Below are 14,527 nucleotides of genomic sequence, written 5' to 3'. Positions count from 1 at the left end.
AGATAACATTTTGAAGAAGGTTTGAATGCCTAACTGCTGTTTTGTAATCATCCAAGTTTAAATTTTTTTTAAAAAAAGCCAAATAATCTCATTTTATCAAAATAAATATCTAATATTTTTGCGCAATATGCATATAGATCATCTCCTTGTGAAGCTCCTCATACACCAACCTTAGAAATATAGCTTAATTATATGTAACTCTTATATAATCTCGCAGTACATGAGCTTAATTGTCACAGCTTTTACATTTCATCATGTGAGACAAGATCATTCATTGCAATGCTCCTCTTCCTGCAGCTCCAGTGGCACTTCCAATCACACCTTGAATTGAAGATTTGAAGCCTCCGCGACTGCAGCGAAATGATGCTAGCGGTGGTCGGAGACTTCGTTAGCACCACGGCGTAGCCGTCGTCCATGTACTCCGTTCCCTCGGGAAAAAGTTGCCAAAGGAGGCTGCCTCCGCCGCTTCCGCCCCTCCTCGTCGAGTTTAGTAGAGTTTTGTACACCATCCCGATGAAGGCGTCGCGAAATGTTACGTTGTGCTTTCCGTTCTTAGTGGAAACCCCGAACTCGCCGAAGACGACCGGCATTCCTAGCAAGTTCTCCGAATCATCTACGTGGTTCTCCATCCAAGTCCTCGCGAATTCGAGGCTCGATTCCGTTGTTGCGCTCGACAACCTCGTTGGATAGATGAAACCGTTAGGTTAATATTATATGTACATGATAACTTTTGGAATAGTTTCTTCATTCCAGGAAGCGAAAATTTATCTGAGCCCCAGAAACAGAAGATCTGTTTGAGGAGATTGTAATAAAAACACTTTCAGTGCTTCTTCGAATAACTTTATCGAGCAGTAATACTATAACATCTCCGAGAAATCAAACCAGAGAGAACTCACCACGAATCAGGGTAGATGTGAACCGAGGCGAAATCAATGCCCAAAGCCTGGTGGTTCCGAATGAAGTCGGTTCCGACTTGTCCCGCATATGTGTTAGGGTTCACTTGTTGCCGATCAGGAGTCGAGAGACCGTAGAACCCCTCGGTTCCGATCTCCAGCAGATGGACTGGATCAATTGACTTAACATAGAATGCCATCTCTTGTATCCATGCCTAAAAAATGTACAAATTTATACATGTGTACACACAACTCCAATGGCAATTCTAGTCATTTACATATATAGAAAACCTCTTTGGTTACACATATAAGTTTCAGTTGATATATAAGGGGGATCTAACAGGGAACAAAAATACATGTGTATATATATACCTGCAACTTATTGCCGGAGGGGTCGGAGAGGCATCGCGGTTCGTTCATTAGTTCCCACGCGAATATCGTCGGGTCGTCTTTGTAAGTAATGTTTGTATATGTATTCACTCTAGTTAGTATAGTCTGAAAAATTGATTCAGCAAACATAAAGATCATGAGATTACTCATTCATGTACTTCATTTTAATTCACAAAAAGCTACAGAAACTTTAAAAAGAAAAAAAGAGAAAAGGTTTACCTTGATATGAGCTTGATAATAGCCTTTGACGGTAGGGTCGGAGAAGAAATCGTCGTCGGAGGTTAGGTTTAATCCAGCTTCTTTACCCCATTTCACATATTGAGCTTTCCCTCCATAACCTTCCCAATTATTGGTTAATGAAAGTACAAGCCTAATCTTGTACTTTTTTGCTTCACTAACTACAAAATCTAGTGCCTGGAACAAATTAAGGACTAATAAGTGGTGTTTACAAACATTAACATTTCGTATAAAAGACCTTGTAACATTTATTTGAATATGACATGCTAATAAAATGTAGAATGTCTTATTCTTTAAATGAATTAATAAGGTTGGATATATATATATACATGCATGCACATACAAAATATTGACATTTATCTCCTATTTTCTGACGATTTAATTTCTTCTTGATTAATTTACTTTATAATTTTTGCGACATTATTATTACTCGCATGTCAATTGGATATACAAAAAGGTGGATTATTTCATACATAAAGAAGAGTAGTGTTTCTTGGCTTAAATAGGCTAGGGTTGGACCGAATCACATTCGAAATAACATGAGGCTAAGTTGGGTTGAGTCACAATCAAATCCATGAACACTGTGTTTATTATACGTTTTAAGTGAATTGGTTGTGTATTTTTAACGGCTCAAGTTTTTAATATCCGAGAGTGTTACTGATTATATAATTACCTTAAAAACTTCCTCGTCGTACACTGAAGGAGATTTTTGAAGGGCTCTCCACCCTCCATCATTGAAAGCCCAAGTCCTGCAAACCGTTAAGCCGACCGACGAGGCTTGCTGAAGCACTTCGCTTACCTTCCCCCTCGTCGACTGATCAACGGCGAGGATCATCAACCAATATGTATTGAAACCATTCACATAGAATGGTTGGTTTCCAACCACAAATTGGTTCCCTTTCCTCTTCACCATCCCCCATTCTTCGTCGCCCGCTCCGTCGAGGTCATGCTTCCTAGCAATTTTCAGTACAACAAATAACTACAACAACATATATAAACCATCATATATTTCGACAATAACTAATTGTTAATGTATGTATACCGATGATCATCGTATGTTTCGAAAGGAAAGATGTTTGTTCTATCGACGCGGTCGAGACAAGCATCTGTATTCTCAATGAGAAGTACAAAAGTTGTTACCAAGAGGAAATTTTGAAGAAGAGAAGGGAGGGAAAGTTTAATGGCCATCTCTTTGAATGCTATGGGTTTAAGTTCTCATCATTGAATGTTATTTATATACATTTTAGCAGAAGCTGAGGTTGCACTATAGTGAAGTGCGGATTCATGGTCTTAACGTAAAAGAAAGACAATGCTTGCAAGCTCATTCTCTTCTTTAATTTCTTTTTTTTTTATTCATTGAGGTAAGAGGTTTAAGTAGAAGAAAGGGATACGAATGTCAATGTGAGATGACACAAACTTAGAAGCGAGTGTTGTGGTACGAGCACCAGTTTCTTGGATGAGCAAGGTTACATATAGGTAGAGACCACAAAATGTAACCAACCAACATATATATATATATATATATATATTAGAGCTACTATGCTATCGGAAGTATAGAGCATCTGGTACTTTTAAGTTTTGGCTATTAGATTAATTCTTTTGATCATTTCTAACTTTTGGATTAATACTATTACTCTATGGGACCAGTCAACTCTACTGGTACTACTCAACTTTAGGGTTGATCCAAGGATCAAAAAGTTGAAAATATTAAATTCTCTATACTTTCGATAACATAGGAGCTCTACACACACACGCACACATATATAGTCTGGAGTACTATCGATATACTTCGTGCTTCAAATTATTTTTTATGATTAGACATTTGAATCGACGATTGATTCTATTAGACATAATCTATATTATTAGAAGCATCTAGCAACTAATTTTCATGAATTTTCCACATCATTTATCTTTAAAACAAATAGCTTCAAAATGAACGATTGCAAAAGAAAAATCTCATAAAAAATAATGATAACAGACTTAAATTTCAAGTCAAAGTTATTGATCTTGATGTAAGTAGTAAAAAAAAAAAAAAATTCGATCCAAATTTTACTAAATTTGGATTCTTTTATACCATTGAAGTTACAAATGTATCGCATTAGTCATTCAAATCGTCAATTTTGACACATTTTGATCACTAGCCAAATGATGCAGAAAAAAAATAAAATTTGGTTTCTAGATACTTCTGATTGGGCAGATCATATCTAATGAAGCCGATTGTCGATTCGAATGTCCTATCATTGAAAATAATTTAGTAGCACGAAAGCCTCCCTGCTACCGATAATATTATATAGTATATGATAGATGAGAATTGTGAATGAATGTCTCTATTATTGAATATCATATTCGGTTTTCAAATCACTTTTTTGGAAATAAGACAAACCATTTCATACATTAAATATGCTATATATATATATCCACCAATCATTGATTCCGAGACTTTTTAAGGTGCAAAATTTGAACTCCTAACTTGCAATCGCGCACGCACACACAAATATGTTTATACTGAATAAGTTATTATTTAATATTTTATTCCAACATCCAAATAAGAGTTTTCTCTAGTGTAAAGGTATGAAAACAAAATTTCATGATATTAATTTGAATGTGAAGCAACCTATAATTATTTCTAAAAGAGTTCGTAGGTGACTTACGCAAAGGTAATTAAATAGCATCAAATAACATAATTTAGTTTTCACTTTTGCCTTCTAAGAGTATTCCACAAAATATTTCTCTCCTGTTCAATGTTTCTCTAATTTTAGAATAATACTTCATGTACCTCGCATTAATTTATCCTACAATTAATGAATTAATTTTGTAAATACACTAGGTAACGTTGATTTCGCTTTTGAAGTTTCAACTATATATAATAGTTAATAGAACTTCAACTTTATAAAACTAAATCAACCACTATATAGCCATTGCATGTATAAAACTAATTCATAAACGATATTTTATGTTACATCAGGAGGAGCTAATTAAAAAAGTACAATATTTTAAAAAATAAAAATAAAAAGGAGAGGAGCCCCTTTCTTTGAGTGAACATATAGAAAAGGTAACTTGCAAGGTTCTTCTATCCAAATTAATTGCAATTAAGAACTGTTAATTAATTGGCCTATGATTATTAATTCATGCCAACTCAAAACTCAAGATCACTGCATCCACAATGCATGTAAACTTTATAATTAATTAATTAATTAATAACCAATTGCTTGATAAGAAAAAAATAACATGTAAAAAGCAACAAAAGGCTAGAAAATTAATTGCTAAAATTGCATTTTAATTCCTATATACCATCATATAAGTTCATTAAATTTCTAAAAAGAGAAATTATGTGAGTTTTTAGTTACGTACCTGCACCAGTGTATTAACCCTTGTGGTAAACATCTGACAAGCCCCACACAACAAATTTTTTTGGAAAAAAACATATATTAAAGCAACTTATATAATGTAGAAAACTTAGAAAATATATATCAAATGTGAGGAGAGTATATATAGTAGATAGAAGAATAAAAAGAATGAATATAATTAATTAACATGGAAATAGATGAAATATATACTCTCCTCCTCCGATATTTGTTTACATGGTTTCATAAATGGGTGTAATAAGATAAGAAAAAGGAGGGGAATTAATTAATTATACTAAATAATAAGAGAATATAAACGAGTGACAAGTGCCAAGTATCTCTATACGTGTACTCGTAGAGGAACTCCACATCCATGCAAAAGAGAACGCTACATTTTAGAACATTTTTGGCACTATTAGCAGTGTCCATTAATATATTTAGTTACCACATTAATTCCTTAGTCAAAATTCAAAAAAAAATAAAAAGTTTTGGAATAATATTTCATATGGATATACACTTAAGGGGCATCAAATGCATGGTTTTAGGCCTAGCCCAGTTGAAGGCTAAGCCCACAAAGGCTTGGGCTGAGCCCACAAATTACTCAATTTGGCCCGAGCGATTAAACTATAATTAGACCGAAAGCGCATTTGATGAGTCAGATCATTTTAGATTTTGCCATTAAACCATGATTAATTAGACCGAAAATGCATTTGGAATTGGCTTGGCTAAAGTACAACTCTGGTCCAACTTACTGTAATTCTGGCTCAAACTTTATAAATATTTATAATTAAATCCTACAGTCCAATTTAGTTGACTAAATATTGATATGTCGATAATGCAATAGTATTATGATTGATGATGTGACATTAGACCCTTCTAAGAATGTAGACCAAAATGGGAATATTCTAAGTCTCCTGTCCAAACCTATTCAAAGTTTAGGTATTCACATATCACCAGATTAAGAAGGGTAACTAATCCATATCTATGTATTAATAAATTCGCCGACGAATCTTTCTTTCCACCAAACAAACATTATCATATTAATAATCCATGCACATACCAATTGTTTTTAACTTAAGTCATCTGCTTTTGCCTATGACATGGAAATTAAAGATTTTTGCCTAAAAGTTTCTGAATTATTGATGAACAAGTCTTTTCCTCTACCTGAATTAGATTGAGACAACACCAACAACAACAACAGCAACCAAATTGGACTAATTCACACTTCTTACTGTTTCTCTTTTACTCAAATGTAGGAAGTTAATTAGAGCAGTTCTTTAGAGCCTCTCAATATTTTTTTTTTTTGGGCTACACCATTAGCAACACATATCGGTACCGTATCATCAGAAACAATAGGGATTTAACTTCTAAAGTTCCTTTTTTTTATCACTAAAACAGTAATTACACGTTCGACACAAGTGGAACAGAGTTTCTGAGCCCTACAAGCTCTGTCATAAAACTTTTGAACTCTTTGGAAGGCTTTGACAAAAAATAACTTAATCTTTAAGTATTTGTTTGGAGAATTTTACTTAAATAGTATTTCAGTATAAGATCCGGTAATATCAAATAGATTCATAAGTTAAAAAAAAAGTCATAATTCAATTTTCTCGCCTTAACTTAGGGCTACTGCTATTTGCATCAGCACTATATCAAAATCTGAACTTCAATTTTCGAATTCAAAATCATTTTCGATCATCTTCGCCACAAGAGCTTTAAACTTTCTTATTTGACTAGACACTCCACTAGAAAAGAATAAAGCTTGAAGCAGAAACTTCATTTAGAAGACCCAAAAAAGGGGAAAAATAAAGTAAAATAAAATCTGAGGTCACAGCATAATCCACTTTTAGCATTCATGCTCATCTATACCAAAAAGAATGAATTGTTTGGTGCACTCCACAACTTTTACCAAATTATCTCCATTTGTTTACACATTTTTGTGGCAGTTACAATCATGTGGATTTTCTCCTTCAGGCTTTGACCGGGGAGAGCCTATCACTTTGAGAAATTATTAACTACTGTGCACACTGTGCACCATACACCGCATTCCTAAAACACGACCGCAAAAATGTCTTAAAATTATAATCTAATAATTTAGTTAATAGATGTGATCTAGCGTATCTAAACAACAAACCTTGGAAATTATAGGTTTTATGAGCCTAATATTTATTTTTGTAAACCAAGCCAAGTTCGACATTCGTGATTACTTACTTAATGCCCACTTACAGGGTTTGTCAAGAATTCTCCATAGATATCTTAGCTTTTGCTTCGGCTTTAAATTCTACTTTCAGTTACAGTTATTTTATAAAAAAAAAAAATCAATAATTAAAAAGCTATGGAAGTTCTACTACAGCGGCAAGCATAAATATATTTTTGCGGCCTAAAGTAGAAGCTTTGATATAGAGCTTCTGATTATGCTGCAAAATAAATTTATAGGAAAATTCTTAATATAATGTTTCTCCTAACAAAACTTTATAATTAAATGGACTTATACCTTATAATAAAATTTTATGATAAAGGCTTAATTTGGTATTACAGAAAGAAGGTGTTACGAACGGTAAAAAAAAATAGTGGGATGAAAAAAAAAATACTTTATTTAATTATGTCAAAATTTATTATGCTTGCATTCCTTTTTCTCCAACTTCTTTTGGTCTTCAGTGCCAAACAGGACGTAAATATAGTGAGTGGTTCAGAGGCAATCCGGTGCACCGGGTGCAAGCACTAATCTCTGCACACCTTAACTCGTCGCGAACATATGCGGAGAACCGTTGGATGTGGGCCCCACTCTGATCAAACGGCCCGTGGTGCACCAGGGGAGCCGCGTCCCCAGAGCCACGGCGCCTCACATCGGGGGCCCCACATCGGGAGTGGACTTCGGGTGACGTGGATTTTTCGAAACTTTAAAATCTTTTCGCGCCTGATCTGATTCCGGTCCAGTCCAGCGAGCCCGAAGTGGCACTTCCCGGAAGTAGGTGCGCCATCAAATCAAACGTCCCCGTTGATGGCCACCACGTGTACTTTGATGCGTGTGTTTTTTCTGTAATTGGAAACGCTGGTCTTTCTTCTTTTGAGCTCAACTGTATAATATCTTTAAAAATAAAAATAAAAATAAAAATAAATCTCGGGGCACAAGTTATAATTTTTAAAATAAATTTAATCACTAAATAATATAATTTAGGTATCAAATAATCACAAAAAATAATATTGCTCAAACTAAAATCCATATAATTTGGCATATAATTTTACTGTTTTTTTAATTACAAAATATATTTTACTTTCGACAATTACGATGGCAATCATGAGATTCGAAGGATTAGTATAGTGCGCGATTGATGCGGTGCGCGGTGGGTACGGGCAATAATTTATTGATTTTTTTTGGTGCGACGCGGCGAGCACGTGCGGGGCGCGGGCCAACGGATTTGTGGCACGTGTAGGTCTCGGAGGGCTTACAATGAGCGACAAGTCCACAGGGGTCTATCCAAGAGGTGACACGTGGGACGTTACTTGCGAAAATAAAATGTTTAGAGGAACCAAACCTCTGTAGAGTTGGTCCCCCATGCGATCACCATCACCAACTTAATTGACCGTGACCACCTTTATGCAACACAAAGAAATTTCAAAAAAAGGAAAAAAAAAAAGAAGATAATTCAAATTGAAATTTCCACTGAAGAACAAGAAAGTGTAGTTTTCTAGAGTAGATTTTTGAATCTTCGTAATTTGGTGTACCATTTTTTATATAATACATGCACGTTGCCTTAAAAAAAATATTAATTTAATCTGATCATGGAGATTATAATGCAATATAAAAATAATTTACTTGTTCCCGTACGTAATATTTTATTTTGTGTATCGTAATTAGCCACTTACGATATATTTTAAGAAAATATCTATAATATTTTTTTAAATTTTAAAAGGTGCACTAAGATAGAGCCATTAAAATTTTATTTAACAGCTCCCGCGCAATAATAATTTTTGCTTTAGACTAAAACGAGCGATCTCGGTTGTGATGGATCACAAGTGTCGAGGGCGCGGATCACGATGCGGCTCTTAAAGGAGGCTCAGGGAGGATCCGTGACAGGGACACGGTTTCGATTCATTTAATTTAATTTCGTCTCATTTAATTTACTCTGATTCATGGATCATGGTCTCCCAATTTCCACACTTTGGGTGACCACGTGACCACGACCTGGCCCGCAGATAAAGGGCATTTTGGTCATTTCAAAGAGAGGCCGAAATGGGCGGGAATTAGATCGCTTCCGTTGAGCATCCACCACCGCAGCAGCCCCCCACCACCCATGATCCCCATCCATGCGGGCCCCACCATCTGCCTAATAATAATAATAATTTTTTAAAAAAACCACGGTGGGCCCCACAAAGATCAGGCAATAGGGAGACAGCCGATGACGTCAGCTGCCGAGTCACCGCGGGGCACGTTTCACACGCTCCACCGTTCGACGGCCCTCAACTCGCCACGTGGATGCCAGCGCCGTATCTAATACATTATTATTATATACATACATATATACAGTTCTCCCAACCCACACACAGTATACATTTCAAAATTTTTATTTACTTATCAACTTGTCGACATTTTGAGCCGAGTATATTTACACGACTTTTAAAGCGAAGCCAAAGAAACAAAAATTAATATCTGCACCACTTTCCACGCAGAGCCGTGGAATTTAAGGAACCCTCTCCCCCCACTCCTTAAGTCACGCGACTAGCCACACTGTCACACACACACACACAACAAAGCCCTGCATTAATTAATTAATTAATTAATTAATTATATATATATATATATATACTGCTATATCCCACCCCCCTTACCCTTTCCCTTTCCCCTCCGGTCTATATAATAATAATAATAATAAATAAATAATAATAAACAAAAAAGACTATTAAAAACTCCCGCCCACTACAGCGAACCCCGGGGGGCATCGAGGTAAAAGGGGCAAGGCGCCGAGGGCATTATCGTCATTTCACGACAAAACGACTTCGAGAGAAAAGTCGTCGGCGTCGAACTCGCCCAGCTCGGCCACCACGTCCTCCGCCCAGCACGGCCGCCTCGCTAACGGCGAGAAGCGGGGCTCCGTTAGACATAACGGCGAGGGGTCCAAGCTGAACCCGAAGGCGTCGACCTCGCCGTAACCGTAGCTGAGGAGATCGAACGGGTCGCCGTCGCCGTCGCCGTAACGGAGAACGGAGGTGGGGGAGGCGAAGGGGCGGGGGGAGGAGGAAGAGGACGAGGCGGGGAGGGGTGGCGGCGGGGAGGGGTCCAACCGTTCGAGGGAGCACGTCGACGGCGCCGTTAGTTTGAGCGGCGCCGGGGAGGGGAAGTTGGTGACGGCGTCGGGGCCCTTGATCCTAACGGCGGCGCGGTCGTAAACGGCGGCGGCCTCCTCGGCGGTGTCGAAGGTCCCGAGCCAGAGGCGCTTACCNACGTCGACGGCGCCGTTAGTTTGAGCGGCGCCGGGGAGGGGAAGTTGGTGACGGCGTCGGGGCCCTTGATCCTAACGGCGGCGCGGTCGTAAACGATAACGGCCGCTTCCGCGGCGTCGCGCGGCGGCGGGGAGCGGCGGAAGCGGAGGAGGCGATCGCGATCGTGGCTTCGTGGACGTACCTCTTTACGCGGCGGCGGCGGCGGCGGCAGCCGAGGATGAAGGGGATCGCCGCGCCGGAGTCGTCGTCGTCGCTCGAGGAGGAGTCCGTGGCGTCCGCGTCGGTGACGTAGATCCGCACGATCCTGCGCCCGGAACCGCATCCGGAGCCGGAAACGGGTTTCCTCGGCGCCACCGCGCGGTCGGAGAGCTTCGCCGCTGAGCTGCAGCTCCGCCGCGCGATCTCGCTTCGATTCATCGCGCGGGAGCCACAGATCGGTCGCTACGAGTCGATCCGAGGTTTCATAAACGCGCAAAACGAAGCAGAGAGCCACGGATCGAGAGAAAACACCGAAAATTCCCCAAAAATCGGGGGAAATCGACGAGAAGCAGAATCGGAGGGGCTCGATCTCGTCGTCTAGGGCCCGTAGGCGGAGAAATTTAGGGTTTAAGAGGTAGGGTTTTAGGGTTTAGAGCGGTGATCTAAGGCGGGAAAAAGAAAGGGGCAAGAGAGAGAGAGAGAGAGAGAGAGGTATGGAAGGATGGAGAAAGAGGAGAGGGCGAAAGCGAGGGAAAGAAGAGTGGGGAGTGGTGAGCGTATTTAATGAATGTGGTATTGTATTGTGGTGGCGCTTGATCTTATTGTCCACATAAAATTACGATAATGACCCCCGATCCTCACTCCAGCTGGCGCTGTGACGAAGGTGTATTTACAGATCTACCCCTCCGTCGGGATGCCAACTGGGTCAGTGACTCAGTAGTGAGTCACAGTGCTCGTTATTTAGTTTCAAATTATAAAATGTAAAGTTCCACGTTCTACATCAATATCTAATATTTTAAATATTTCATATTTTTAAATTTTATTTATTTTTAAAAAAATAAATAAAATGGATTGCAATTCAAATGAATGAAAAAAAAATCAAAATAGCTTTAATATAAATTTTTTTTTAAAAAAAAATCTAATTTAGCTTTAAATTTTTTTTTGTGTAGTCCAATAATTTATCAAAATTTAACAATGCTCTATGAAAGGTTTGAAATCATAGAATGTTCGAGAATCTTAAATAAATAAATAGATAAATAAGGATAAAATTTTCACACCGTACGGACACCACAACGGCTTCAGGAATTTAAGCTCTCACAGTAGCCGTCCGATCTCCGCTTTAATTAAATTAGTTGATGGCGTACGGGCCGTTGATCTGAATGATCGCGAAGTATCCAATATTCGGAGCTATTTGCGCGCCCGAGTGCGGGGGATCGGCGACACGTCACCCAACACAGTGACTCAGTGAGAGCCACGCGGGGAATAAGAAGAAGGGCATTTTAGTAATTTTAGTGAGCCCTAGCCGCCTCCTCCTGTGGGGGCCCACCGTTGATGGGGGTCGGGGGCGTGGTCGGGTGGGGCCCACCTAACCCACTCTGATGTGTTTCGTTTCAGGGGGTGAATTGCAGTAAAGCCCCTTGAGTTTGAATTTTGTTTCAATTTGGTCCTCAATTCTTTGGTGTTGGGTTTTGTGATGTTGAACTTTTACTAGAGTACAAATTCTTGCATGTATCTAATTGATCTCAATTTTTTTAAAATTCAATTTCATCTGATCATATCTTTAATTTAACATTCTAATTTGTATATTGAGAAGAATTATAATTTGATGGATGGTAAAATTGAAATGCGAGGTAAAAATTTACAAATTAGCACTAGTGCAATTTACCTTTTTCAAAAAAATAAAATAAAATAATACAAGATACACTTTGAACTCTTTTGGAGAATGAACACTATATGCATTTTCCGTAAGCGGAAAAGTTAAAAAAGTTAATTTTTAGTGGACTATTGTAGCTCCACCTAACTAATGCTTATGTGAACTTTAATCTTATAATTATGTAATTTTTTTTGAACTTAAATGTTAGTTATTGACCATATCTAATACAGCTGATTAAGAACGTGATGATTAGTATTTGAGATTCCAAATTAAAATTTACTTTTGAAACAAATGAATAAATAAAATAAATAACTTACTATCTTAACATACACTGTATCAACGGTGTATGTTAAACACGAGTTTTCTATAGTAAAAAATTTATGATTTATTCATAAACTGTTTAATAAAATTTATAAAAAATATGTGTATATAAATATCCATACTCGATTTAGACTTGATCCGTATCTAATCCATACATAATCTTAAGCGAGTAGTATACGGATAGTTACTATCTAAACCTACTCAAATAAACCTGATGGGTACATTATTAACTTAAGTATTTAGATCCGGACCTACTTCGAAATTAAATGGATAGGTTTTTTTTTTTTTTTTTTCAACCCAACTTTTTAGAATATAAATACAGTAATTAACTATCCACGCTAGACCCGGTGCACGAAAACCTTTAATAATATCCGTTGCCTAGGGGTATTTTCGTCATTTCATCCATTACAGATTTACGGTGCCCAGCTAGGCCACGTCATCACATGTGCAAGGCCATCGCAGGGGGTAAAGTTGGGCGCAGAGATTACGCCACGTGGATGTATGGACAAGCCACGGACAAGCCATGGCCGTTGGATGATCACGTGACTCTTCTGAAAAGAATAAGTGAACTCGTCCGAAGCCGTTAGTTAACACGTGGCAGGCACAGGCGAGAGAACACAGCAAAATTATTTCCTACACCTGGTGCACAAAAATATCCCATGCACCGCATAATGAAAATTATATTATATAAAATCTTAAAAGCCAATTTTTGGTAAATATAATAATTTTTTTTTTCCCATATCACTAATTTTTGAACCATATGGTTACAAATCAAAATATTTAAAATTTTTGAATTTTAAGGGAAAAAAAGGTATTATTAAATATTGTGTATGATGTACGATACGTACGAATACACCCGTCCTAGTTCGAAACTGCTTACGCTATTCCCGACGCACGTGCCTTCCCGACCAGCGCACGTGCATTGGCATTGAATACGACTAATCTGGGCCGTCCATTTGGACTGTACAAAACCGTGATGATGCGGGTTCTTAGTGGGTTTTGAAGCGGACTTAAACCTGACCCGATGTAGGATTCGAGTGAACTTAAATGGCACAGACAAGCTAAAGCTTGTCCAATAGAAACTATATGAGCAAGCACTTCTTTTAAAAGCTGAAAAAAGTTATGAGAAAAAAGTGAAAGTGCACTAATTGTTTAGCATGTGCGATGTGTGTGTCGTTGAGTCACAACAAATAAATAGGATAAATAAGCAAGTTTGGTATAAATAAGTAAGTTTGGTACTATATAAAATTATTACGCCGCGAAAAAAATAATATTCAGTAGGAGTAGGAATCTTAAATTAAGATAACGAAATTAACTTGTTTTAACGATCTTTAATACCGGTGCTTGGTGGATTTTGCTGGCGTGTATAAATATATAAATATTAAAAGCACTATTTTCTGTCGTCTAATCTGTTAGAAAATATTATTTATTTTATATATTTTAATACAGTAGTCTATTCTGTAACAACTTAAACTATTACGATAACACTAATAAATGGATCCGAACTAACCCTTCAACTACTTCTTACTTAGATTAGCCTTTTTTTTTTTTTTTACATCTAGTCACCTCGAGTTGCTTCGAGGTGCCACGAAGCATGAGATGAGACCAAAATAACGAACGCCATGTTCAATCGATAGATTTACCCGTAACATCATTCGTATCGTATGTCGACTTTAAAATATATCCACTCCAAGGGAAACGTACGTACAATATTTATTTATTTATTAAAATCTCAAAAGTTTGCAGCATAAATAAATAAATAAATAAATAAAATAATTAAAGGACGCAAGTAAAAGGGACATGTCGATCCCATGACTGTGTCACCGAAATGTCAAAGAGACAAGGATGTCACAAACTAATTAACTTGGGCCCGAAGAAAGGGAAAAAAAACAAAAAATTTAATTTTATTGTGTGGAAAGGGTCTACGAGGTGATGGTTAAAAAAAAAGAAAAGGTACTTGGTACTTACGAAAAGTTTTTATCATATGAAAGCTGTGGAAAATTCCATAATTATAAGATGATAAGCAAGTACTTTTCAAAGTATCAAGTTTT

General features: G+C 37.5%; 2 protein-coding genes across 2 annotated transcripts; both read right to left on the bottom strand.

The window, feature by feature from the left end:
- LOC109708600 (mannan endo-1,4-beta-mannosidase 6-like) lies at positions 107–2,726 on the bottom strand. Its single transcript, XM_020230408.1, has 6 exons — positions 2,563–2,726; positions 2,194–2,473; positions 1,503–1,697; positions 1,266–1,388; positions 897–1,108; positions 107–678 (listed from the first exon to the last, which is right to left on the bottom strand). The coding sequence occupies exons 1-6, from the start codon at positions 2,706–2,708 to the stop codon at positions 243–245; spliced, it is 1,392 nt and encodes a 463-aa protein (XP_020085997.1). The 5' UTR covers positions 2,709–2,726; the 3' UTR covers positions 107–242.
- LOC109709122 (pathogenesis-related genes transcriptional activator PTI6-like) lies at positions 9,412–11,066 on the bottom strand. The gene is made up of 2 exons (XM_020231191.1): positions 10,335–11,066; positions 9,412–10,300 (listed from the first exon to the last, which is right to left on the bottom strand). Exons 1-2 carry the CDS (start codon positions 10,718–10,720, stop codon positions 9,844–9,846), a joined length of 843 nt encoding a protein of 280 aa, XP_020086780.1. The 5' UTR covers positions 10,721–11,066; the 3' UTR covers positions 9,412–9,843.

Source organism: Ananas comosus, linkage group 4, assembly GCF_001540865.1.
Source record: "Ananas comosus cultivar F153 linkage group 4, ASM154086v1, whole genome shotgun sequence".
Taxonomy (NCBI): domain Eukaryota; kingdom Viridiplantae; phylum Streptophyta; class Magnoliopsida; order Poales; family Bromeliaceae; genus Ananas; species Ananas comosus.
This window is presented reverse-complemented; position numbering and strand designations above follow the sequence as displayed.

Excerpts from the sequence above, each read along its gene's own strand:
- LOC109708600 (XM_020230408.1), bottom strand. The coding sequence starts at position 2,708 with ATGGCCATTAAACTTTCCCTCCCTTCTCTTCTTCAAAATTTCCTCTTG. Across the intron at positions 1,389-1,502 it reads ATTATCAAGCTCATATCAAG|ACTATACTAACTAGAGTGAA; the intron begins GTAAACCTTTTC and ends TCAATTTTTCAG. Across the intron at positions 1,109-1,265 it reads CCTCCGGCAATAAGTTGCAG|GCATGGATACAAGAGATGGC; the intron begins GTATATATATAC and ends TACATTTTTTAG.
- LOC109709122 (XM_020231191.1), bottom strand. The coding sequence starts at position 10,720 with ATGAATCGAAGCGAGATCGCGCGGCGGAGCTGCAGCTCAGCGGCGAAG.